At 42.9% G+C, this 27,253-nt stretch overlaps 1 protein-coding gene across 1 annotated transcript in view; it reads left to right on the plus strand.

The window, feature by feature from the left end:
- The window catches only part of LOC143410704 (VPS10 domain-containing receptor SorCS1-like), a 194,241-nt gene that overhangs the window by 89,279 nt on the left and 77,709 nt on the right, over window positions 1-27,253 (plus strand). Inside the window, 1 exon segment of the mRNA XM_077110654.1 lies at window positions 26,954-27,237. Coding sequence (XP_076966769.1) covers window positions 26,954-27,237 — 284 coding nt within the window.

Below are 27,253 nucleotides of genomic sequence, written 5' to 3' on the forward strand. Positions count from 1 at the left end.
GGTAATGACTACACCAGCATAAATCCATTCCCATTCTAAACTATCTTCTGCTTTCAGGCAATTGATAAAGGATCCAATAAACTTCAGGTCTAAGGCCAGCTCCCTGCCACACACTAACATACTGATACACTGCCACCACTAATGGGTGTGTCATTGAAACCACTGGCCACACACCAGGGTCATACCAGGGACACCCGGAAAGCTCTTTTTACCATTTTATTTTGAAATAATTATAGACTGATTGGAGTTGCAAAAATAGAGCAGGCAGTACTCGACCTTTTAATTTCTCTCTTCTTTCCTTTGCTTATTTTTCTTACCCTTAACCTTTTCACTGATCTTATTTTCTATCTAAAAAAGTACTGACATCGTACTTACCCTAAGAGTGACACCTTACATAATGAAAGAAAGTTGGTTGGCACAGTACAAGGAACTTTGTACTGTGTTCTTTGCATGAAGTCATTTATTTGATTTCTTTTGCATAAATTTATAACATTTTGACATATGTACAGATTAATCAAGATACAGGGTTGTCTCATCAACACAAACAGAGTCTTTGTACTGTCTTCCTGCCCTCCCCTAACCTGTGAGAACTGTATGTCTGTTCTCTGCGTCATTTTAAGAATTTTACATAATTGCATCATACTGTATATAACCTTTAGAGACTAGCTATTGTCACTTACTGAAAGCTTTTAATAAATGAAACTTCCTGAGCTTTATCACTACCCATTGCCCAGCTCTGAGGTTCTGAGTCAGTAGATCTTACGTGGGATCCAGGAGACTGGTATCTTAAAAAGCTTCCTGGGGATCCTTACCCACTATGGCACCTGGGCCCCTGGCCTGGACCACTTCCTCTGGCTAATGGATGACTGTGGTGTTAAAGATAGAGTTAAATATCTTGCTGGAGGTGAATAATGTTACATTATCAGCCCTTTCATCTGCCACATCCTCAAAGGGACCACATAAGGGGGATGTGACCACTTCCACACACAATTACACCAGCTTTGACCTCATACCCTGTTCTTTCTGAGGTACCTGATCACTGAGCCTCTGATGAGTTTTCTGTTTGTCAAAGTGATTTCTTGCTCCTAGGCCTGCAAGTCTTTGAACATAAATTCTTACTTTTTTATTCAGAATCATACAGGTTTTGATTGTAGCTTGTCTGACCCTGAGACAGACAGAATCCATGAAAAACAAAAGTCACTAAGTACAGGTAGGCTCCTGATCACCAGCCACTGGGGCAGGACATTTGGGAAGCACTGAAGCTAGCAGAGAGCCCCTCTCCACTATCAACAGGTACTTGAAGGCCACTCAGAATATCTGCTGGGAGGACGGGAGGCAGAAGACCAGCCTCTCACCATGCCCTTGGAGAAAATGGAAACCTCACGTAACACTTTCACAGGTGACAGCAAAGACGAAGAGAGGGAAGAAAGAGATGGCAAGGTGGAGGCACTAGGTTGGGTCATTTGTTCTTGCCTTCAGTCTCTGACCCTCCACAGCAACATCAGCCCCACGAGGACAGGGGTGCAGTGTGGTGTGTTTGGTCCCCTGCTCTGCTCTAGTGCTTGACTTACTGTTGGTGCTTAATAAATATCTAAGGGTACCACATTTACCCAACCAAGCATATTCGGCCCCTTGCCCTTTACCAGGAAATAAAGGGGGTTGCCCAAGCAAACGTCACCCACATTGCATCTACCGAGAAGACCTGAGAGGCATGAATCGGGGGAACCTGCTACTGCCTTGACCTCTGAAAAGCAGGGTCCCACCAGACACTGACAGCTGCCGTGGAGGGTCACCCCATGTCCCACCCACCTAGCCTCAGATGTCAGCCCCCCATGTGGACCCAATACAGTCACGTTCCCCTGGGGAATCACCACCGGAAGTCTCAATGTGTACCCAACTGAGACTGACTCTCATGTGTTTCCACCATAACACTGAACTATGACCAAATCCTGGTGGAATCTCTGCCTCTACAGGCTTGTGTTGCAGCCAGCACCATTAAGCAGTTATGTAAAACAATCCTGCCTACTCAAGTGAGTTATTGCCTAAAATTCACTTTCTTACACAAATATGCACTGTGGTCATTAACAGCAAAACATGCCTTCCACCCTACTGTCGCAATAGTGTTAACAAAAATAGAGGGCCTTGGAGAGGTCTCCAACCAAACTTTTCACATTCTAAGAGTAAAGAACTTTTTTTAAAAAGCCATGAATTTTTAAGTCACCTGGCAAAAGTTTTGTACTGGATTTTTTTTTCTTTTGAGAGAGAGAGAGAATTTTTGAATATTTATTTTTTAGTTTTCGATGGACACAACATCTTTATTTTATTTTTCTGTGGTGCTGAGGATCGAACCCAGTGCCCCGCATATGGCAGGCAAGCGCGCCACCACTTGAGCCACATCCCCACCCCCTATACTGAATCTTGATTTTGCAAATAAGCTACCAAATGGGTTTCTCTCCTCATTTCATGTTTATGGGTTCATACTCAAACATACAATATTCCTGATATTTTTTAAATGATCAGAAATAGTTTTAATTAAGCAGATTTGACTCCTTTGCTCTCTGCCCACTGAGGCTGAAGCCTGCCACCTTGGAAGACAGATGTGTGCACATCTGTGTGGGTAAACCTGGGAGGTGACTTTTCTCACGTGTGTTTTGAATCCACTTGCATATCTTTTTTTCCTGACTATTAGTTGTGCATGAGGAATCAATTCATGAACTCTCAGCTCCTCATGAGAAAACACTGGTATATGAGGAAGGACTGGAATATGAACCAACAAAGCAAAAAGTTAGGTACTATTTTCCTCGTGTTTCAATAAGTCTGAAACATCCTAAAATAAAAGTTTAGTTTAAACACAATAATCTAACAAAAGAAAAGGATCTAACTTCCACTTTGGGTCTATGAGCTGCATCCAGAACTAACTGCTCAGACATATTCTTTTTTTTACCCACCACCAGGAAACCTCAAAAGCTATTTTCCTCCCCTCCAAAATGGGTACTCTCCAGGGAAGTGGGGAAATACTCTCTGAAAGAACAGCAACAAACTCATATGTCACTTAAAGACATCACAAGAAAAACCCTTTTATATTCAGTCCCATACTTATCACTCTGAATCTCTTTATTCCTTTCCATAGCTCCACATTTCTATCTAGTACCAATTTATTTCAACCTAAAGAAATGCTAAAGAAAGGTTTCCTTTATCTGGGGCTGTCTTGGTGCCTTTCTTCCTAAGGATACTTTGACTGGATTTAGAATTCTGGGTGATGGGTGCTGTCCCCGCAGTATTATTCCAAAGGTGTTAGGCCTTTTCTTCTAGTGTCCATCAATTCTGATGAAAAGCCAGCTCTCACCTGTGCTGCTGTCCCCCAGTAGTCCATCCCTCAGAAAAAGGGCCTCTCAAGACTCTTCTTCAGTTTGATGTAGGACAGAAGAGGCTGGGCACCCAGGGAATTTTCAGGAAGCAGGTTTATTGGCTGCAAGTTGCAGAGGGGCTATGGCCTAAAATTCTGTGGACGCGAGTCTGGAAATTCTTGGAACTTTATACCCAAGTCAGGGAGGGGTTTGAAGGTTCACATGATAGGTGCTTTTCCATTTCTTTTTAGGCTAGATAGAGGTTTTGTAAGGTTTTTTTTCCCTGCAACCCTGGCATCTACAACAAAGTGGAAGCTACACACGACAGTGCCCTCTACAGAAGTTTTTACTGATACCCTGTGTAAAAAGCTTTTTGACAAGAAGAGTAACTTATATGTTACAAATATGGTGGTGGTTTCTGCTTAATTATAGTAAGGGCCTTCTGGGTGGGGGTCTCTGGTCTGCTTCAAGTTTGACTGTAAGGTGTCCAACTGTGGTTTCTTTTTATTTATCTTGCCTAAGCTAAGTTTCAGAACTTCTTAGATCTGTTAGTTTGTATTCATTCTTTATTCAATATGGGAAAATATTGATCCTTGCTTGTATATGTAGTGTGTGTGTGTGTGTGTGTGTGTGTGTGTGCACGCGCACGTGCACAATACACACACACAATACACACACATATATTTGTATATGGTCCACTCTCTCCCCTCTCATTCTGGAACTCCAATTCCACATGTGTTAAACTGCTTGCTATTGCTCCACAGATTAATGAGGCTCCATGTATTCATTTTTTAGAGTTTTTTATCTTTCTGTTCTTCAGATCAGATAGCTACTGTTAGTCTGTCTTCAAGTTCACAGACTCTTTTGCTATCTCCAATTTGCCATTAAACCCACCAGTTGCATTTTTATATTTTATTTTGCAGCTACCAATTTCCATTGGGTTCTTCTATGGGGTTTTCCTTTCTTGCTGAGCTTTGTTCATCTCTTGACTGATGATCATATCTTCTAAGTCCTTGATCGTATTTGTAAGCACTGTCTTTTAAAGTTCTTGTCGGCTCATTAGAGCATCTGAGTTACCTCATGGTTGCTTCCTAGACCTCTGTTTTTCTCTTGTTCCTGGGTCAGGTTTTCTTGCTTCTTTCTATGTCTAGTAATTCTCCACTGTTGCCAGACATTGGGAATGCTACACTGTTGAGAACAGGGATGTCTGTTATTGCTGTGGCTGGGGTAAGTTTCCACCAAAGGCTCTCTGTTGAAGGCTTAGTCCCCAGCCTGTGGGCTACTGAGAGGTAGTGAAATCTCAAGAGGTAGGAAGAACTTAGGTGACTAAGGAGTGCTCTTGAGGGGATGGTGGGCTCCAGCCCCTTCCTCTCCTTCTTTTTCTTTGCAGTCACCATGAGGTCAGCAGCTTCTCGGCCACATGCACCCTGCCATTGTGCTCTGCCTTGCCACAGGCCCCAAAGCCACAGGCCAACTGACCATCCACTAAAACTTCCAAAACTGGGAGCCAAAGTTAATCTTTTTCTTTCTTATGTTTATTATTCTGGGCATTTTGTTACAGTTACAGAAATTGGACTAGCACGTATATTTAGTTGTTTTTGTTTCTTTGTTTGTTCCTATTGGACAGTCAACTCACTGCTGGAACAGCTTAAGCATTTCAATGTTTGCTTATAAGGTTTGTGATTTGGGTCTAGAGTGGTCTTCACTCCAAGACTAGAGTAACAACCAATCCCTGTAACATTGCCCTTTTGGCGTGATGAATGTCCAGGGTGTGCCAGGGCTGCTTCTCCTTGCTCAAAAGTCCAGAAAATTCCCTTGGGCAAACAGCTGAGGTGATTGTAGCACTACCCTCATTTTCTGCCTGTTGTACAACTTCTAAAAGCTGCTGCTTCATATATTTTGGCTCATTTTCTAACCACTGTGGAGACAGGGTCTATTCAGTCACCAATTATTCTGTGATAGCCTGCAGTGGAACTCGCATGACAAACTTTTGTCGGTGTCCTGTGATCTCTCCCCGGTTGTGTGCTACCAGGGAAACCGCTGTATTGAGTGCGGCCTTTACTTCCATGGGTGAATGGACTTCTCAGACCACACCCGCTCCTGGAGGCCCTTCTGATGCTCATCCAGAGTCCCCCACCTGTGGTTCCCAAACTCTGCCACCCAGAAAAAGAGGGCCTACTGCTGGGTTCTACTTGGACCTGGAAGGGTTGGAGGCTAGCCCTTATCCCTGGATTTCAGCAGTGTTCTCCCTCCAGCTTGGAAGTAGAAGTTGCAATTAAAATTGGGAGAGGACAGTGTAGACTTATTCAAGTTGTCATTTTTCTACTGAAGTCAACTTAAATCTCTCCAAGGGTAAATACAAGAAGAAAGTTTATTGAACTTAATTCTTCATATTTTTTATTCAAGTTTCATTCATGTAAAACCTCTGTCCAGGAGTCCTTTTCTTATATAAACTTAGGAGTAAATATTTGAATCTTTAAATATCTCTATTTTAAAGATGGCATTTGAGTGGTCAAGGATTTATTTTTATTTTTTTAATTTTTTTAAAGAGAGAGTGGGGGGAGAGAGAGAGAGAGAGAGAGAGAGAGAGAGAGAGAGAGAGAGAGAGAGAGAGAATTTTTTAATATTTATTTTTTAGTTCTCGGCGGACACAACATCTTTGTTTGTATGTGGTGCTGAGGATCAAACCCGGGCCGCACGCACACCAGGCGAGCACGCTACCACTTGAGCCACATCCCCAGCCCGGTCTAGGATTTAGATTCATGTTTTCTACTGAACATTTGAGTCCCTCTCAGAACTCATGTGTTGAAACCCTGATCCAACATTGGTATTTGGAGATGGGCCCCTGGGGAAATAATTAGATCATAAGCCCCTATGAATGGGGTTAGTGCCCTCATAAGAAGAGATGTGAGAGAGCTTAGTTTTTCTCTCTCTCTCCATTTATAAAGGGAGACATGTATATATCTCTCCACTGCCATGTCAGGATTCAATAGGAAAATGAGCATCTGAAAATCAGATCACCTTCTCCAGGAACTGAAAGGGCTGGTACTTTAATCTTGGAATTCTAGCTTCCTGAACTATGAGAAATAAATCTTTGTTTCTTAAGTCACCAAGTTTATGATATTTTGTTATAGCAAATTGAACTAACACAACTATTGATGAAGCCTGCTGTCCTCAACCCCTCCCCCTTGCTTAATCATAACATTCGGCCAGAAATAATGGTAATAAAAACGACAGGTGAGACAATTCCTCATGTTGGTGCGAAAGTGAAACAGTGGAACTATCACATATGACCTCCACCTAGGCCCTTAGCGCAAAGCACAGGAAGACATGTCCCAGGGCAATCCCAGGACCATTGCTTTAACAGTAAAAAATCAATACTAGAAAAAACCTAATGTCCATCAGTGGGAGACTATTTCAAGAAATTGTAGACATTCACACCCTAGACATTATATGAAATAAAATAATTAGTAAAATGAAATAATTAGATCTGTAAGAATAAACATGTAAATTTTATTCAATGAAAAGAGAAATTTGCTGAAGTGTGAAAATATCATGATATCTTTTGTGAATTTTAATAGCATATATTACTTATGGTTAAATACATATATACTAAAATTTAAAAGAAAAACCCAAAGGGATGCTAAATACAAAATTGAGAATATTTGTTATCTCTGCAAGGGATGTAGTAGGGGAGATGAAAAAGAGGACACGACTTTAAATGAACACAAAATATTTTACTTCTTAAGCTATGTGATGGGCCCATGGAGATTATCATGATTTCATTATGCTATTTTCTGTAATAACATTTTTGTATTCCTCCAATATTTCTTAATATACTTTTGAAGAATGAAATTACCATATCACTTTCATACCCCAATTTGTTCAGAAATGAGTAAAAGTTTTTTTTAAGCAATACATCATATCAGATAGAAATCTATCCTCTGGAAAGCACCAAATACAAGGAAACTTCCCTTTGACATTTCCTACTCTGACATTAGCAAGGCCTTTCCTGGGTTGATGAGGGAGCTCTGCAAGCACACCCTGCAGTAGCAACAGTGCCTTGTGTGCAGTGTGAATCTCTAGGGTTAGACAAAATGCAGAAGCTGTCAAGCACAGGTTAGAAGGGATGCCTGGAGAGAGGGAGAGCATGCCTGGTTCACTGGACAAGTGGGAATAAAGTGGAGCACTGAGTCTCATCCACACAGTCAGCCTCCACGGCAGCCCGTCCTGTCCGTGTATAAAATCATCACCGTAAGAAAAACTTGCCACCAGCACTCCTCCACTAAATATTTATGATCTTACTGGCAAAAGGGAAAGGGGTAATATAAATTCCATTTTCTTGGCTTTGGTGTCTTAACAATCAAACAAATGTGGCTATCTAGATTAACACAGATGTTCAGTAAGTTTGAGGCAAAACTTTGGACAAAACTCTCTTTAGACTGACATTTTAAAAAAGAATATGGTAAGAGAGAAACCAGAAACAGAGAGAGAGAGAGAGACAGACAGAGAGAGAGAGAGAGAGAGAGAGAGAGAGAGAGAGAGAGAGAGAGAGAGAGAAGGCACCTAAGCGACATGTGCAATGTCAGGTTAGGTTCCCAATCATGGGCACCAAGGCAAATCTGGGTATGTTGGTAACGCCATCCTTCCTGTTAGCAGGCTTTCCATCTCGGTGACTGACAGAATATATGAGATGGAGATTTAAAAGGAGGACAGATGTATTCGGGCCCAGTTTCAGAGGTTCCAGTCCATGGTCACCTGGCCCCACTGCCATGGGCAGAACATCACAGTGGGCAGAGCAAAGCTGTTCACCTCGTGGTCACCAGGAACTGGAAATGAATATACAGAACAAGGAAGAACACAGCTAAGGGCAGAGCCCTGGGGAGTGCTGAAATTTAAGGGTTAGAAAGTAGGAGGAGCAAAGGCAATAAGTCAGCTGAGAAAAAGCCAGAGTGTGGCTCCAAAGAAGCCAATAAAAGGTTCCATGTTTTTGTTTTTTTAAACCAGGGATCCTTCTGTCCCCAGGGTTAACCACTGAGCCACATTCCCTACCCTTTTTATGTTTTATTTTGAGACATGTCTCGCTAAGTTGCTAAGGGCCTCTTTAAGTTGTTGAGGCTGGCCTCAAACCTGCTATCCTCCTGCCTCAGCCTCCCAAATTGCTGGAATTACAGACATGCACCACCACACCCTGATATAGGGCCAGGTTTTAAAGAAGCTGCATCCTAAACAGTGTTAAAGTCTGCTTAGAAGAGCCACGTGGAAGTCACAGAAGAATGTTGCTTGTGGAAGCTAGGTGGTCTCGCTGTCCTCAACTAGGGAGCCCAGTCTGAAAGGGCTTGTGGGAAGAGTGGCAATGGGGAAGGCAGGCAGAAAAGCCATAAAGAGTGAAAGGAATTAGAGACCTCCAGGTACAGAAGCAGACTGGCATCTCATATTACGAACAGCCTGAGCACAATCTTGGGCCCGTTGAGTCAGCACCTACCCTAGAAACCTGGGAGGAGACCTTAGCAACCAGGAGTGAGCTCTCTGGCCTAGTCTGTGGGGGAAGATGTCCCTGGCCCATTCTGACGTAATCTGTCCATGCCTGTAGTCTTTACTTAATGGGAAAGATCTTTCTGTAAACCCAAGGCCTTCTCAGTGAAGTCACTTAGCAGCCCCTTGGTGACCACAAAGGTAGTGACAGAAACCTATTGGAGAGGTGCCATAATGTGCCAAAAAGCAGCTCTTTCGACTGCTGGGAACGTGCTTTCCTGTCTAACACCCCCCTCACAGCCAGCTTCTGTTAGTGTGAGGACACTGTACTAACTAAGCAGAAGGGGGACATGTATTTAGAAAGCGTGCAGGTACTGATTTTTCTTCCTTCACCTTTGCCATTATCCCTGGAATAATGTCATAGGTAGATAGAGAGATTGATGAGATATAAATACGTAAAAATATAGGCTCAGAAATGATCTTTTATTTTTATAGGTAGAAACCAAGGCTTAGAAATTACTCCCCTCTTTTTATCCCCATGGTCTTGTCATTTATTTCTTTTGGGATGTTGCAATTCTTTAAGAATAGCAGATAGAACTGGGCATGCTCAGATGCCAAAGCAAGCCCTAATTGCTAACAGCTCTGGCAAGGATAACCTGATTATAATGGTGTCAATAGAGGACAACAGCCACTTTCCCTTAGATAGGTACGTCTGAGTGCTGTGTGCACCAGCCACTAAGCAAGCTACCCTCTAAGGCCAGCAGAAGTGACACCCCAGCCACGTTTCTAAGCACATCTCTGACCCATCATGGAGATGTATTTGAAATCAAATTTCATTGCTGTCTAAATTCTAAAACTGACTTTTTAAGATTAAGAATAGCAGTCTTGTCCCTCACCTGAGTGTTGATGGGCTAACCCATTTGACTAGGTTTTCTTAGGGCTCCCAAACAATGGTGACTGACCCCGCCTCCTACAAATATCTCATGGGCTTGGTTGCACGACCAGTTGCAAAAAGTGATTGTTAATAAATAAATTTGTAAAAATATCCAAAGCTTGCTTTCTGTTTCTCATAACCCAATGTTATGAATGCTAACATGACATCTGAATGCTACCATAACTGGAAAGAAAGACACATTTAAGAAAGTTTCTTCAAGCTGGGAGCAACTTCTGGATACTGATGGAAAACATGTCAAAGATACAAAAGAAAAATTGCAAAGAGTTCTTGTAAAATTCTTTCTTTCTTTTTTAAAGAGAGAGAGAGACAGAGAGAGAGAGAGAGAGAGAGAGAGAGAGAGAGAGAGAATTTCAATATTTATTTTTTAGTATTTGGCGTATACAACATCTTTGTTTGTATGTGGTGCTGAGAACCGAACCCGGGCCACACGCATGCCAGGCAAGCGCGCCACCGCTTGAGCCACATCCCAAATTATTTCTTAAGAGACAAACTCATGATAGTTGGTTAATTCAATCTATTAAAAGAAACCTCAAAAATTCATAGTGGACAGAATGTGCTCTCAGTGGACAAAAATGGGAACATATGGATGTAGTGCCAGACTTTCACGTTTCTAAGTAGAAAAGGCTGAGGACATTTCAATAACCCCCTCAGGTGAAAGGAGGACACCCAAAGAACAAGCATTTCCGATTCAGAATAGGAGGGGCTGTAAAACTGAAATAGCTGACTCTGAATATTTCCTCTGTTATTTTAAATTATTTTAAAATCTGGATACCTAAGTGTAATTCCTTTAAAATTAAGGCAGTTTTTATTATTGTTTCATATGGAAACCATTCCCTTAGGACTGGCAACAGCCTTAGCTTAAGAAGGAGTTATTGAGCTGTTTTCCTTCGTGGAGGTTTTGATGAAACAAACCCATCTTTCATCCCCGTGGATTTATCAAGGCTAAGTCCAGTCTTGGAAAAATCAACCAACACTGCCATAACCACACACCCAGCTCCTCAACAGCTGATAAATACCATTCTGTTCCTCCCAGAGATCAGTCTGATGAAGGTCAGGCCCTCAGAGAGTGATGGAAAGTTACAGAACATGTAACCCAATTGTCCAAAGTCTCCAAATCTGCTTAAAGTCAAGTGTCAAGTGGAGAACGAGGGTGAGAAGACACAGAAGCATCACAAGAAGCCTCCCACACTTGAGTGAAGAGCAAGAATCCTCCCTTCACAAGAGGCAGGTTTCTGAGAGCATGTTATTCGTCTTTAAAAATTAAGGAATGAGAAACTTCTACTTCTGCCTGTGAATGAGTAGCTTGTATCAGACTAACTTTCCCACAGACCCAACCAAAAAGGCAGGATAAAACAATCCCAAGTAAAAAGCTATAAACACAACAGATATTCAATAACCAAAGAGCCAGAACTAAATAGGGCCCAAGTCCTGGGACAAGTAAAATGTATTGGGGTGAGCCAGAAGACTCCCCTGAAAATTTGTCCATGGGAATTTTCTGGGGCTTAAAGACGCCAATAAATAAATAAACAAGATGACCTAGTGGTGCTAGATTCTCACTGGGCTAGGGCGAAGAACACTAGAGTTGGTGGCTAATCAACTGTAAGATTTTGAGAAACTGGCTTACTCGAGAATTGATCCCCACATTCTCTGTAGGTTCCCCTCAAGGTCTTGCCCTACTTCTCAGCAAAGCATGCACAGTCTAATCGGCAAGAGGCCAAGAAACCACCTGGCAAATAGCTTGCTGATAAGAGATTTAGTGGCCTTGTGGTGCTGGAAGACAAGAGTTGGAGTACAAGACTTCAAAAAAGAGGATTCCTGGCCAGAGTGCCCAACTGTGGGCAACCCCTAAAGATCAACAGCAGAGGAACAAGGGCAGGTAAAAGAGACGGTAGCCTTTGTAAAACCTGAAACGCAACTTCAAACACCTCAGTTCCTGACCAGATCGGGGATCTGCTGCCAAAATAAATTTGAATCCTCTCTGAGAAGGCAGTCTTGATCTACAGCCTGTATAATGTTTATAAGAAATGTCCAGCAGTCAATCCAAAGTTTTCAGCCATGCCAGAAAACATGGAGGGTGACCAAAATTTCAAAACAACAGAAAGAGAAACACATACAATCTGGACATTGCATTCATGATACTCCAACTTTAGGATAACTATGATTGTAATGGTCATGAAGACAAAAACATACAGGTTTTCACCAAGAACTGAAATCTATAAAAAAAAAAATAAATGGTAATTCTATAAAAGAAACATATAATAACTGAAGTAAGAACTAAAAATCTGTATTTAATAGTTATTAAAAGCAGAAGAATTAGCAAACTGGAAGATAGGTCAGTTCAAAAAAAAATTGAAGCACAGCGAACAAATTCAAAAACAGACAATGGAATGAAAAGATGTATGGGACATGGTAGAAAGTTCTAATGTACGTGCAGTTAAAATCCCAGGAGAGGAGAGAGAACAGGGCAGAAACTATTTCCAAAACAGACAAGAACTGACAATATAACGACAACAACAAAATCAAGACACTGTTTTTTAAAGTTTTGTAAACTCTGAGCAAGATAAAGAAAGAAAATCACTTGTAGGCAAAGTCACAGTAAGATTGCTGAAAATCACAGTTAGAAAATTTGGAATTAGAGAAAAATTATTACCCTCAAAGGGCAACAATAAGATAACTCTGAGGCCGGCACTGTGTTTCTATATATTAGAGAAAAAAATTAGAAAACAAGACTTAGAAGAAGGGGATAGGAAGGGCATCAGAATACAACAGACACTAGTATGGCAGTATGTATAAACGTGGTTGTATAACCAATGTGATCCTGCAATCTCTACACGTGGAAAAATAAGAATTCATACCCCATTTGAATCAAATGTATGATATATGGTATGTCAAGATCAATGTAATGTTTTGAGCAACTAATAAATTTCTGATATTTTCACAAAAAATGAAGACAACATTGTATACAATAAAGGAAAAAATGATCAAATTGATGGGAATAAATGGAATGGAAGATGGGCAAAGTCTCTGCATTGAACACTATGAAACTTCTTGAATGTTGGAAAGGCTTAACTGAAAGTATGTATGATGCTCAAATTCAATGATACAAACATCATTCAAATCAACTGACTATTCAATATTGAACCATGATAAATATTTTAAGGGTTAATTTTATTTAAATCAATTAACATATACTATATAATTTGTAGGTCATTGACAAATTGATTTAAAAGTTATCTGGAAGTGCAGAGAGCCGAAAAGAATAAAAACAATTTTGATGAAGAAAAAAACTGGAAGACATATTGCCAAATATCCAGATTTTTTCTAACATCAAATTAAATAACGATGGTATATGGGAACTAGGTAACCATAGTAATTATGGATGGAACATCATTGACTAGTGAGACACTAGCAAATGTGACACAAGAGGCTTGAAAAGAGTTGGTCTGTTGGAGTTTCTCTATTTTCAGGGGAGATCAGAGTTCAGGGGGGGAAAAAGTGGTCTCTTCAATAGAGATGAGGTTTCTAATGGGAAAAAAAATGAACCTTGATCTCTTATTTCTTACGCCCAAATCAATCCTAGATAGATCAAAGACCTAAATGAAAAAGGAAAAATCATACAGCTTCTAGAAGATAACACAGGACAAGATCTTGATTGCCTTGATATACACCAAGAGCTCTCAAAGAGGACATCGAAAGCACCACATGTAAGAAGAAAGTAAGAAACCGGATGTTATTAAAAGTTAAGAATTTCTATTTATTAAAAGGCACCATTGATACCTGTAATTCTGAAGCCAGATTTAAAGTTAGGTAGTCAGTGTAGTTAGGTAAATCGGGTCTAATATCGAATGAAATCTAAAATGGAGGCCATGCTGAGAATGACTCAGGGAAAATGCAGGACAACTCATGGAATGTTAATGAAGTCCTGAAAAGGCCCTAGGCCAAAGTCCACCTCAGAGAAATGTTAATGGAGCCCAGGAAATAGCCCCCAGCAAACTTGAAGGTGCTTACTCAGAAGTCCTTCCTGACCAGATTACTTCTTTGGCCCACCTGTGTCCCACCCCTCGGGCCTCCAACCTACATTCCATCACTGAAAAAACTATAAAAAGGGGAAACAACTGCACTTCCACGGATTCCACCTCTTGGGTCCCCTTCTTCCTCCGGGAGAAGTCTTTTCTGCTGTCCTTTAATAAACTTCTAATTTCTATTCTGACCTTGGCGTGCTTTTTGGTGTTATTCTTCAACATTGGGGAAGCAAGAACTGGTCACCGGTCAACAGCGGTATCAATTCCAGTGACTCTGGATTTAGAAGGATCACAGTTTGAGGTCAGCCTCTGCTAACCTACTTATACCTCTGCAACTTAGAGAGACCTTGTCTCAAAAATAAATAAATTAATTAATTAAAAGTGCTGGAATGTAACTCATAAATAAAACCCCCCTCAATTAAATTCCCAGTAACCCCACAATAAAAAAGTACCATTAAAATAATGAAAAGGCAAGTGACAAACTGTGAGAATACACAAATAAAGTGTGTATCCATACACACCCACACACATACATATACAGACATACATATGTATAAATGTATAAATGTATATCATATATATATATATATATATATATATATATATATATATATAGTAAATAATATGTATGTGTGCATGCACATATGCTGTTAGTGCATCCTACAAATAATTGAGAAAGCAGGTGATCAAATTTAAAATAAAGAAAAATCTTGAGTAGACTCTCCAAGAAAGAGTATATCCAAAAGAACAATAAGCACAAACTGTGTTTGATAGCATTAGTCATTAGGGAAACGAAAACTGCAAGTACAATAAGATGTTACCATTCACCTGCAACAATGGCTAAAATGAAAAAGACTGATAATACCAAGTCTTGGTGAGGATAAGAGCAACTGGATCACTTATCACTGATAGTTGGAGCATAAATCAATTCAAAATATTATAGCAAGTTAAATAAATGGCCACAGATTTTCACATTATGTATACATTTGCAATCAACATATCCATTGGCTACAGACGGTGCATTTCTCCCTCCACAGGGTCCATTGCTCCAGTGTTGAATCTGGGTGTGGCCCTGAGACACGCTTTGACCAATGAGACATTAGCAAATGTGACACAAGAGGCTTGAAAAAAGTTGGTAGGTGGGAGTTTTCTCTTTTGCTGGTCTCGGGAACCATGCCGCCATCACTTGTAAGTGAACCCAAGCCACACTGACAGATGACGAGTGACCCACGGTCCCCGGCTCTTAGCGGCAACCTACTTACTGTCTGCTGGACCTGTGAACAAAGCCACCAACTGCCAGCTGACTGCACATGCAGGACTGAATCCAGGGGACACACGTGGAGTACGAACGAACCTTTCCAGGTGAGTCCAGTCCACTATGCTGACCCAGAGAACCACAGGCCGTTGTGGTAAATCTCTACATTTCAGGAGACTTACAATGCAGCAAAAGCTAACCTGCAATATCACTTTTGAAAATTGTTTGGTAGAATCTGCTATGCGCATATCAAAAGGCATGCACAAGAAGAATGGCCATTGTAGCACCATTCTTCTAAACTGAAAATAAAACAATGACCCATCATCAATAGTACAAGAAATAAATTGTAGAATAGTCATGGGATGGGATGGGTAAGGTAATGAATACGAGCAAATTTTGTGATCCTGTGACCTGCATTGACCTCACAAACACCATGTTGACTTAAAAAAAATACACAAAATGAGATCCTGCTATATTATTGTATTTACATAAAGTTCAAAAACAAGGAGAAATCTGCAGTGACGGTGATGAGATTAGGGTTGCTGCTGTGGTTTGAAGGTTGTTCGTCCCCTTCAAAGCTCATGTGGCAGTTGGCCTCTGTGGTGGTGCTAGCAGGCACGCCTGTTAGAGGCGATAGGGTTGCTATTCTCATGGAAATTGGGTTCATTCTTTCCAGAGCAGGTTGTGACTATTATTTCTTTGGTCTTAAATATCTTCCCAATCTGTCTTAATAAAGATCTTATGGAAGAACTCATCATGAGTCATAGTAGCTAAAGGTCAACTGCATTTAGAAAGAATTGTCTTACCAAGGTATTTTATTTTATTTTTTACATTCAAACTCAAACTTCAACAAACTAACAATTGGAAATCTTAAGATTGCCTTTGAAACTTAACAGAGGTGTGTGTGTGTGTGTGTGTGTGTGTGTGTGTGTGTCTGTGTGTTCCGTATCCATGGGTGTAAGATAGTACTTCTAAATGATGTGAGTATGGCTCATATGCATACTATTTCATTCTTACTTTGTTCACAGTCTAGGATACTTTTATCATTTATAGAGGAAAACACCTTTTACTCAATCCGTGGCTTGTTTCATTGGAATCTACATAATCTAGCTTTCAGTTTTGTTAAACTCCACTAAATCTTGTCCCAGAGGATATTAGAGAATTCGGTACTTGGGACCCTGGTCCTTGCTTCATCACCAGCCAGCTTACAGAAAGCATGTGCATCTCCTTGTCTGTGCATGTCAATGTGTTCTGATTGGGTGTCTGTCATATCCATTAAATATTTGTCCTTCTCTGTCTTGTGGTGGATCTTTCTTTGGACATGCTGTTTGGAATGTCTGAAGGTTAGGATCCCAGCGGAAGACTGAGACACAGCCCATGTCTCATTCTTATCATTACTAACTCTTCCCTTTGAGGTTGCTTAATTCTCTTTTAAAAAATTTTTTGTAGTTGTAGATGGACAGAATGCCTTTATTTTATTTGTTAATGTTTTTGTGGTGCTGAGAATCGAACCCAGTGCCTCACACATGCTAGATAAGCACTCTGACATTGAGCTACAGCCCCGGCCCCAGAGGCTGCTTAATTCTTTGATTCAAAATGTTCCACCTCATTTCTAATTACTGCCAGACAGATAAGAGCACTCTGTCTTACACTGTATCAAGTTCCACTGATGCTTCTTCTTTTGGGGGGAGTAGGGTGGGGAATAATGGTGATTGAACCCTGGGGGCACTTAACCAGTGCTACATCCCCAGCTTTTCTATTTTTTATTTTGAGACAAGGTCTCACTAAGTTGCTTAGGTCTCATTAAGTTGCCAAGGCTGACTTTGAACTTGCAATTCTCCTGACTCATCCTCCCCAGTCTCTGCGATTACAAGTGTACTTGGCCATAGATGCATTATTAAAAATTGAGTAATATTCATGTTTTGTCTTAATTTTTATTTAATTCAAAATATATTCCAATTTTTCTTGTGCTTTCGACTTGGACCCATGGGTAATTTAGAAGCATGGTGTTTAAGTTTCAAGCATTCAGGTATTCTCTACATATATTTCTGTTAGTTTTTTCCAATTTAATTTCATGATGATCATAGAAGATACTCTGTGTCATTTTAATCCTTTTAAATATATTTAGGATAGTTTTACTTATTTATTTAAAAACTCTTTTGAATTTGAATCTTATTTCTATTTTTTATTGTCTTAAAGAATTATAATTCTTTGAAACCAGCTTCCACATAAAATTTAAATAGAGGTAAGAGGTAATGGTGTCTGTATAGCACTGGAAGTTAGTAATAGTAACAGCCAATCTCACTCCAGGACCATGTTCTAGCACAGGCTCGTGGGAAATGGGCAAGCTTGGGCAAGAAGGTAATCCAGTCTCTGTCCAATGGGGTCTGGTTCCATCTGATGCTGACGTCTGTCACTGACAATGTCTCCTTCTAGGAAGTGTGTGTGTGGCTCTCTTGTGATGCACTATCCCCCAGAGGCAAAGCCAGGTCTCTCTTTGACCCTGTAAGCAGCAACGGTCCCTGTCCCTCCTAGAGAAGACAACAGCGTCTCTCTCTGCTTGTCCCAAGACTTCATGGGTGGCCACCAGCTCCCAGCTCCCCACTAATCTCAGAAAGCTCAGGGACCCCTGAGCCTCTTAAGCAAAGGCCAAAGGAAATTGGAAAGGAGGAAGATCATGCCTTTTTTTTCCCTTCAATGCTGAGGATGAAACCCAGGACTTTGCTCAAGCTAGGCAAGTGCTGTGCCAGTGACCTATACCCCCAGCCCAGGGCATGCCAAATTTTATAACCTAGTTAAAGTGGCTCCTGGCACAACTAAATTCAAATTATAACTCTTTGGTTATACATCTAGTAAAACAAGAATGATTCATTTCAGTTTTTCTGTCAGCAATGGCTATATCAATTTGAACAGACTGAACTCCTTAAACAACCATTCCCTTTTACATGGTGCTTAATTAAATTCCCTCAAATATGTTAAATTTCCATTATAAATTTAATATATTCAGTTTTCTTTTGAACCACTTTAAGTGCCTATCCTAAACAGCACAGCCATTCCAAGTACTTAGACAATAGTAATAAATCTAGTAAATTAAACCTATAAATAATAGTGAATCTCATATGCACTTGAACATTCCAATACTATTTATAAATTCAATCAAATTTTAAATTTAATTTAAAATCACATCGAAAATTAATTACTTAATTACCCATTGTACATAGGTTCACAAGGAAGGCTGAGCTATCTTTGTTCTAATGTGTCCAATTCTCAGTCTCCTTGAGCTTTGGGCAAAAACTTGAATAGCATTATTTGGTTTGCTTCAGCACCTGTATTGCCTTCTCAAGGTGCCTGAGTTACATATTGGTCAGACGGCCAAGTCCTAGCTAAGACTCCAGTTCTGAGCTTGCTTTTGTCCCAGGTCACCCTACCTGCAGCAGTTATGGATCAGTGCCCAACACATGTTAAGTGTTTTCAACAAAGATGCCAAGAACATGCAATGGGGAAAGGGCAGTCTCTTCAATGAAGCATTGGGCAACTGGATATCCACATGCAGAAGAACAAAATTAGACACATTATGCTATCCACAAAACTCAACTCAAGATGGATTAAACACTTGTGAAACCACTAGAAGAAAACACAAGAGAAAAGCTCCATGACATTAGTCATGAATCCAAAACCCAGGCAACAAAGGCAAATGGGCTAAGGAGATTGCATCAAACTGAAACTCTCCTGCCAGCCAAGGATACAACCAACAGGGTGAGGTCAAAGCCCATGGAATGGAGAAAATATTTAAAACAAATATATGAGAAGGGATTAATATCCAAAATATATAAGTAACAACTCAATATCAAGAAAAAAAGTAATCTGATTTAAGATGGGCAAATAGACATTTCTGAAAAGAAGGCATACACGTGGCCAACAGGTATAGGAAAACTTGCTCACCATCAACAGGGAATGCAAATTAAGGCCTCAGTGAGATATCATTTCATACCTATCCAAATGGCTATGATCAAGACCATGAAAGATAGGGTTGGGGGAACAGCTCAGGGTGCGAGGCCCTGGGTTCCATCTGCAGCACTGCAAAAAGAAATGAGAAGGAGAAGAAGAGAAGTGTGGGAGAAAAAAAGAGGTGGGTGAAGGAGGGGGTACCCTGAACACCATTAGTGGGAATGTAAACTAGTGTAGCCACATGAAAAACAGTATGGAAATTCCTCAAAAAATTAAAAAATAGAACTGCCATCTGTCCCAACACCCCCACTACTAGGTACTTAACATCAGCACACCCAAGGGACACCTGCACCCTTATGTTTATTGCAGAATAGCCAACACAAGGAAAGAACCTAAGAGTCCATTAACAGAGTAGATAAAGAAAATGTAATATACATACACAATGGAATACTTATTTGCCTTAAAAAGTAAAGAAATTCTGTCACTTGTGACAACATGGATGAACTTGAACATTATAGGCCAGGCACAGAAATATGAGTACCACATGATCTCATGTATGTGGAAGTGAAAAAAGTCTAGCACAGAAGCAGAAGAATGTTTCCGGTGGTCACCAGGAGGAGGGGCAGGGAGGCTGGGGTGCTGGCCAACACAAGGGATACGTATTTCAAAATATGATGTTGCATACATGTTGTATATTTGTCAACTTATATAAATAAGCAAGTTTTGTACTGAGGACGGTCATCAGCTCCAAGAAGCCAGCGTGTGGGTAGGGAAGCATGGGCCCGGATGTGGTTGATGCTCAGTGAACTCAGCCTCTCTGTTCTTTGTCCCCTGGACCTGACCCTGAGCTGATCCAGTGGTCTTCCCAGGGGGGCCTCCCTTCCTCAGTTTCCAGAGTATCTCATCCCTGTGCTCATGCCCACCTGGCTCGGGTGCCATGCTATAGGAGACTACAACATTTGGACCTGAATGTTGAAGCTGTCTGTCTAGCTTTAGTTTCCAAAATGATCATATGGGTTCAGCTTTTCCTTAGGTAAAGAAAAAATAAACAAATTCAGATCAATGGCAAGTAATAGTAATAATTACAAATCAGTGAGACTTTCTCATAGTCTGACACTGGGAGAAAATAAGCCTTTACCTTGCTGAGGGTGTTAATTTTGAAGACCTTGTTAACTGGGTTTGAGGAAGAGCATTAACTAATCTTTGAGAATTTCTTTCAACATTCCTGCTTGATGGGGGTGATGGGAACCCTCACTCCCTTTAGGGTTTTAGTTGACCTCCTCTAGTCTCTCAGAGGAGTGCTGGGTGACTCTTGTCACCTTCCTGCAAGCCAGGCCTCACCCTCACAGGCATTTACATGACATCTGGCCACATACCTCTGAGACTCTCTCTTCCCATCATGTCAGCCTCCTGCACAATGTCCGTCTTCCACACCCCTCTCTGGTGAGCTGCTCCCCTTAGCAAGCCAGACCCAGGGTGCCAACCAGTTTGTATTCAAACACACACCTGCCGACTTGGGTATAAAAAAGTGTCAGTGTGTTTCCCCTTGTTGAAGATGATTTTTGCACAACCTAAACGCACCATCAAGATGAAAGAATGTAAGTTACAAACATTGATTCTATTAGACCCCAGTCATGTATTCACTTCACAAACACAGTGTGCCTTACTGTATGCCAGGCAGGTGGTACAGTGACGAACAAGACCTACCAGCTTCCTGCTGTGAGAGTCCTGACAGTGTCCTGGTAAGAGGAACCAGACTACAAGCAAGTATGTCCTACCCCTCCCCTGCCACACAAGTCAGGTCTCGGGTCCTCAGGGGGCTCCTGTGACCCAGGACCCCAACAGCAGCCCCTCCCCCTGGGGCAGCATCTGCTGCCAGTTATAGCAACCTGTCCACCAAGGATGAATGCCACCACCCTGGATGGCTGGGGACCTGGGGGAAAGATGGACAATTCCATGGACAACAATTTTCCGTTATGTCAAAGGGGAAAACAGTGTTTACCCTGCCAGTGTGGGTGTTAAAAGAGCCCGTGCCATAAGTACTTGGCACAGTACCTGGCACCAGACAGGTGCTTGGTGAAGATGGTACTGTCTCCAAAATGTGCATGTTTCATTTTAGGTGTGGGACTTGGTCAGCTCAGGCTCCAGCAACGAAGTGCCATAGACTTAGAAGCTTAATCAACTTATTTCTCAAGTTCTGGAGCATAGAAACTTGAGATCAGGGTGCCATCATAACTGAGGTTTTTTTTAATCTACTTATTTTATGCAGTGTTGAGGATTGAACCCAGACCTCACACATGCGAGGCAAGCGCTCTACCACTGAGCTACCTCCCCAGCCCAGCATGGTTGAGTTCTGATGAGGACTTGCTTCCTGGCATGCAAATAGCCCCCTCCCACAGTTTCTTCACATGGGGTAAAGCACAGGGGTGAGTGGCTCTTCTGATAAGGACACTAATTAATCATTTTGTGAGGACCCCATCTTTGCCCTCGTGACCTCAGCTAACCTAATCACCTTCCATAGTCCCTGCTCCAATGCCATCCCACAGGCCTAGGGTTCAACATGTGAGTTTGGAGGGACACATTGGTCTATAATGGTGTGTTTCTCTGGGCTGCTCCTGGGCTTTGTTTTGTTCAGTCTCTCTTGAAAACTCTAAATTCCCAAAACCCCACATAGGTGAACTCTGAGGAAGCATGGCTGAGCATCACCAAAATTGTACTTGAAGTCATGTTATCTCTGTGTGTCTCCTTCTTTTTTCCTTTTTCTCTTTCTCTCTTTTTTGGTGGTGCTGGTTGGGAATGGAACCCAGGGCCTGGAGCATGCTAGCACTTGCTAGGCAAGTACTCTACCACTAACCTTCAACCCCAAGCCCTGTGTTCTCTCTTGTAAAGGAACAGAATGTTCCTCCAGGGATCGAGAGGGTCCCTCTCCACGGGTGGCCTCACCCATTCATCACTCTCTCTAGCTTTCTCCACTCCTGTGAGTTCTCAAGGGGTCTCTCTCAGCTGGTTTCTGCTATAATTTGGTCAATGGGAGGTAGTGAGGTGCCGCAGTCTGGCTGGGCTCAACAGTGAGGGGTCATTAGAGGGCATCTATGTCTGGTTCTGGGGGTAGTGACATTCTTCCAGGACTTCCCCTGTGCAGGAAGCTCCTCCTGCTGGCTCTGGGAAGTCACTGGGCTTCCAAACGCTCAGCCCACCCCCCACCTTGGGCTAATGACAGCTTCCCACTACTGCTGGCCTCTGAGTAGCCCAGCCTCTCCTTGCTTCTCTGAAGCCTGCCAAGCCTCTGTAAGAGTCCCTTCATTAAGAAGACTTCTGTGAACCAGCTGATGGAGTTTCCATTTCCTTCTGGGACCCTCGGTGCCAGACATGATTATAATAAATTTCAATATTTTCCCATCCAGCCTACTTCCTCTTATCAGTCATGCTCTTAGTTCAATAGAATATTTTTCCTTCTTTAAAAGAGACATTCTGGAGAGTTTCCAGCTGGCACATGGGGCTTCTGCAAGGTCATGTTGGTTTAGCCTCTAGGGAAATAGTCATTTTTAGTTTTATGTGGAAGCGAGGTTGAGAAATCCTGTAAAGGAAACCTGATCCTTGCTCGTGCCTTGAATTAAGAAACAGGAAAAATGTTGAGTCAGAAGTCTTCAGCAGGACTTAGCAGAATGGAGCTAATCCTCTGTCTCTAGGAATCCAGCACTGAGCCTCCCTCATGCCCCTTCCAAATCTTGGAAATAAGGGAAATAAAATTACTCCCTGAGAGTTCACTTGTACTGAGTCATAACAGAAACACAGAGTGCTCCTAAAACATAAGGGCGTGCAGAGCTGTAGGGCACGGCTTCAGCAGCAGTGACTGCGTCAATGAGAAGAGGCAAGGGAAAGCTGAGCTGCAAGCCTGGCTTCGATGGTGCTCAGTGAGTTGCCCGGAGAGGGAGGAACACACTTAGACCAGCTTAGAGTGTTCTGATACCCTCACTGTAAGTCCATGCCTCAGCTTATCTCAGCCTGATGCATTCAGTGATCAGTTCTTCTCCATCTTTGTGCTCACCATGAAATACTTTCAGAGTAATGATTTTTTTAGATCAAAAGTCATTCATGCCCTGGGTGATGTTAATGCCCTGATAGAGCTGTGTCCATGCCATTTTGGACACACAGAAATACACAAATACACTCATTAATGAAAATAAAATTGTTTGGACCTTATGGAGACTTTTTAACTTGCTACGCATTTAATAATGAATAACGGGAATCTTGTATATAACCAGATAGACCTGGACTACAACTAATGGAGACATAGTTTTTGTAGGAGGCAATCCTATGACACATAAACAAAGCTCGATTACTGCACATTCCTGCCATTTTCATCATTTTGGAATCACCAACACCACTGTTGGAGAATCCTGATACAAATCTTTGCACTTCATTTATCATTTCTCACATATTCCAAACAGGTCTGGATTCCAAAACTTAACACAATTTGTCAGATTGCTTTCTAGAAGATAGATTGTAATTCTCCCAATGTTTGTCAGATTTTTAAAATTATTTTTTTAGTTGTAGTTGGACACAATGCCTTTATTTTATTTATTTTTATGTGGTGCTGTTCAATTACTCGTTGTGGAATGAATAATGCTATCATCATGAAGCCAGTTCTAGGGTGCAATCTACTTCATTTGGGGACTCACCTGAATGCCAAACTAAGTACGAATGTTCTGAGTCTCTCCCCGTGCATGAATTGCAGCAAGTTGGCCATAGGAATGCAGGGGCTGGGGCCCAGGACAGCCAGAGCAAAAGGAAAAGGGACACGAATGCCATAGAGTGGAGGGAGGGGCTCTTCAGGTCTGGGCGATCTGTCTTATGAGAGGGAGATGTTCTCCCCACTTTCCCAGTGACATAAGCATGATGTGATCTGGGTGTATGAACCTTGTCTTGCCCATGCCTGTGTGAGTATGTGGGGATGAGAGAGAGAGAGAGAGAGAGAGAGAGAGAGAGAGAGAGAGAGAGAGAGAGAGTAAGCATGTGTGTGCATATGTGATATTGTGATATTTGTTCCAATGCCTCAAAATTTTTTCAAAGAACAAAACACGGCACATTTCCCATAAGCATGGGTTGCGGCCTAGGGGACAGAGTTGACGGGATCTATTCTTTCTCTCCCGATATTTCTTGGTGACTAAAGGTCATGGGGTCCTGCAGGCCTCTTAGTCAGGAGTTCTACTTCAAAGTGGGATCCCAAAGGGCAAGGACTTCCCACTCCACCTAAATAGCAGGTACCAAGTAAAAAGAGGCCTGGGCTGAGGTTCCCGCGTACTGTGGGTGAACCAGCTCGAGGTGGTTTGCAAAGTTGATCTCAATGGTGCTTTTAAAAAGCAGGTCTGGAGTGCCAGGCCCTGCAGTCTCTGGGGGCCTGGGAGGCTCTGCTGCAGAGCCAGAACACCTGGCCTGAGCTCTGGGGATTTCTTTCTGATTCCAGGCACCAGTGGCCACCCTCAACAAGGACTGTGGAAGTGGCGTGGAAAGCCAGAGAAACACCTCCAAAGGGTTGTGCCATGGATCGTTGCCTGTAGAGTGGTGGGGACCCCAGCATCTTCAGGGCTGGGGCTGGATCCAGACCTCTGCAGGACATGCTTGGTCACTGACTCACAGAGGGACATAGAGCCCACTGGTGTCAGCCAAACACTCAGGGGACTGGAACAGGCAGCCCGTCTGCACAGAGGGTCCACAGCTCCCAGATGAGGGCCTGAGAGCTGCTTTCTTACAGAGGAGCTCTTCCTCTCCCCAACCTGGAAAGTCCCTCAGAGAGCAGGGGAACCCTACCCTGCACACAGTGGGCAGCACAGGGGTCATCATCACCCTCTGAGGACCGTGAGTCACATCAAGCAAGAAGAAAGAGAAGATCTCCACAGTCCTTGCTCTGGTGTGCTGCTGTGAGGCAGGGTACAATTCTACTGCTTTCCTGTAGAAGCTTCTGGAAGATCCCACAGGGAAGCTCGAGGTGTGGACACTGCCATCCTGAAGACGGGCCCCCAGCCCACTTTCTGGCAATGAGTGTGTTTCTTTAAACCACGGTGACACATAAACCTTTGGCCAGCAGGCCACTGTGCAGCTGCCAGTGCCCATGCTGTGAAGGAAAGGGTCTGGCTGGAATGGCCTGTCCTCTGGCCTGGACTAGTCACCCAGACTTGGCCCTGCAGCCCTGCTTTCATGAGCCAAATGCTGGGCCCCTGAGATCCCTGTAAACAAAGGCTGTATCTATTTCAGTTCCTGTTTGGACAGACCTGCAGTCCCCATGGGCAGGGAGGCCCCAGCTGGCCCCTCTCTGGGGACACCACACAGTTTTCTACCCAAAGTGGCCTTGTAGAGCAGCTGCAGATGCTGCCCGGGCACGAAGTTCTTTCCCGCTCCAGGGTTTAGCGGGTACTATGGGTTGCTCACACAACATGCCCCCAATTTTGTTCCAGGTCACCCTGTCCCCAGCTCCAGGACATGCTCTGATTGGACCAAACCCAAGATCATGCTCTGCTAACTGGCAGAGATTGGTTAGGAGAGGGCACGGGACCCAGGCTGGGAAAATTTCCTGGCTCTTAAGAAGATGCAGAAGAGTCAGTCCTTCCTCTGAGAACAATGTCTGGATGTGACAGTTCAAGGACACCCAGAGCCCCGTGGCCAACCTGCTGCCACTCTGCCTTCCAAAGTCAGACATGCAAGAATCCCTGCCTGTGTGGACTCCGCCAGTGTCGCCTGGCCTCCCTGTTCCCTGCTGATGGTGGCCCCAGAGCCACTCCTACTGTAAATGAGGAAACACCTGGGGGCCCTCCAGGGTCCCCCTGCTTTGGCTTTCCCTCCTCTCATGGGGCATGTCCTTCTCTTCCTCATTTGCCCACTCTTTACTCGACCTTCCCTGGCCACACAGATCAGTAGGAGTCAGGCCTCCTGACTCTTCCACCCAAGTCCTGCCTCCCGGTGGGACTCGAGTAGTGAGCAGCAGCAGCAGGAGCAGCCACGCCTCCTGAGCACCACCCTGGTCAGGCCGTGGGCCTCGGGCTCACACTCCTTCATCCTATCCTTGCCTCCAGGGCCATGACCTCATTTTACACACTTGAGTGCAAAGGCCCAAAGAGGTGTGAGGACTTGTCCAACATCACCAAGCTGGAATCTGTCAGAAACAGAATCTGAACCCTTGGTAGATGGGCTACTCAGGGCAGCTGCCTTGGGCCCCTACACCCATTGCTCCCAGCATGGCCTCAGCTCTTCACCACACCTGTAGCCTCCAGTGTTTCAGGCAGAGATGGCAGAGGACCTTCACAACAGGAAGCAGGAAAGAGGGTGCCTCACACCACAGCAACCAGGGTCCTCAGAGCCCGTGAGGATGAGCTCTACTGCAGGGTGCTGGTGGCCTGGCCTTTGGCTCTGGGCTTGCCCACATGACTCCTTTTGGTCATTGACACTGTGCCAGCTCTAAGTCCATCCTCAAAAGAACTTGTCTGTTCCCACTTATTTCTTGCAATTTTGTCATCATCATGAGAGCAGCTGCTGCCCCTTCAGCCAGGACCCAGCCTGCGCACACACCCTCTGTGACACCTAGAAGAGAGGCATCCCTGCTGACCCTAAGCTCTGCAGCCCAGCCCAGGGAGACCACTCCCAGCTGCAATAGTGCATGAGTGAAGACAGTGATGGTGGGCAAAGCCACCCAGCCACCTGGCAACTGCCTAAGGTGGTAGCTCCAGTTCATGGTTGCTTGCTACATATGTGATGGGGGTCGTTTGTCCTGTTCGTACCCATATTTTCATATCTTGTGTGGTATACTGCCTCTTTGACAAAAAGAAGTGTTTTGCCTTGAGACGGCTATTTCTATAAAATGTTCTGTATAAAATAATAGCATGTGATGAAGATGGCAACGGTGATGATGGCAATGATGTTGGTGACATTAATATCGATGGTGGTAATATGTTGGTAGTGATGATAGTAATGACGATGATGGTGATCATGTTCATACTGATGATGCTAATGATGGTGATGATGCTGGTAGTGCTGATGATGGTGATGATGATGATGATGGTAATGATGACAATCATGTTCATATTGATGAGATTGATGATGCTCATCATGTTCATATTGATGATAGTGATGGTGATGATTGTAATGGTGGTGATGATGGTGATGATGGTGGTGATGGTGATGACACTGCTTATGTTCATATTGATGATGGTGATAGTGGTAATGGTGATGATGATGATGGTGGTGATAGTGATCATGG

Source organism: Callospermophilus lateralis, chromosome 11 (genome assembly GCF_048772815.1).
Source record: "Callospermophilus lateralis isolate mCalLat2 chromosome 11, mCalLat2.hap1, whole genome shotgun sequence".
Lineage (NCBI taxonomy): Eukaryota > Metazoa > Chordata > Mammalia > Rodentia > Sciuridae > Callospermophilus > Callospermophilus lateralis.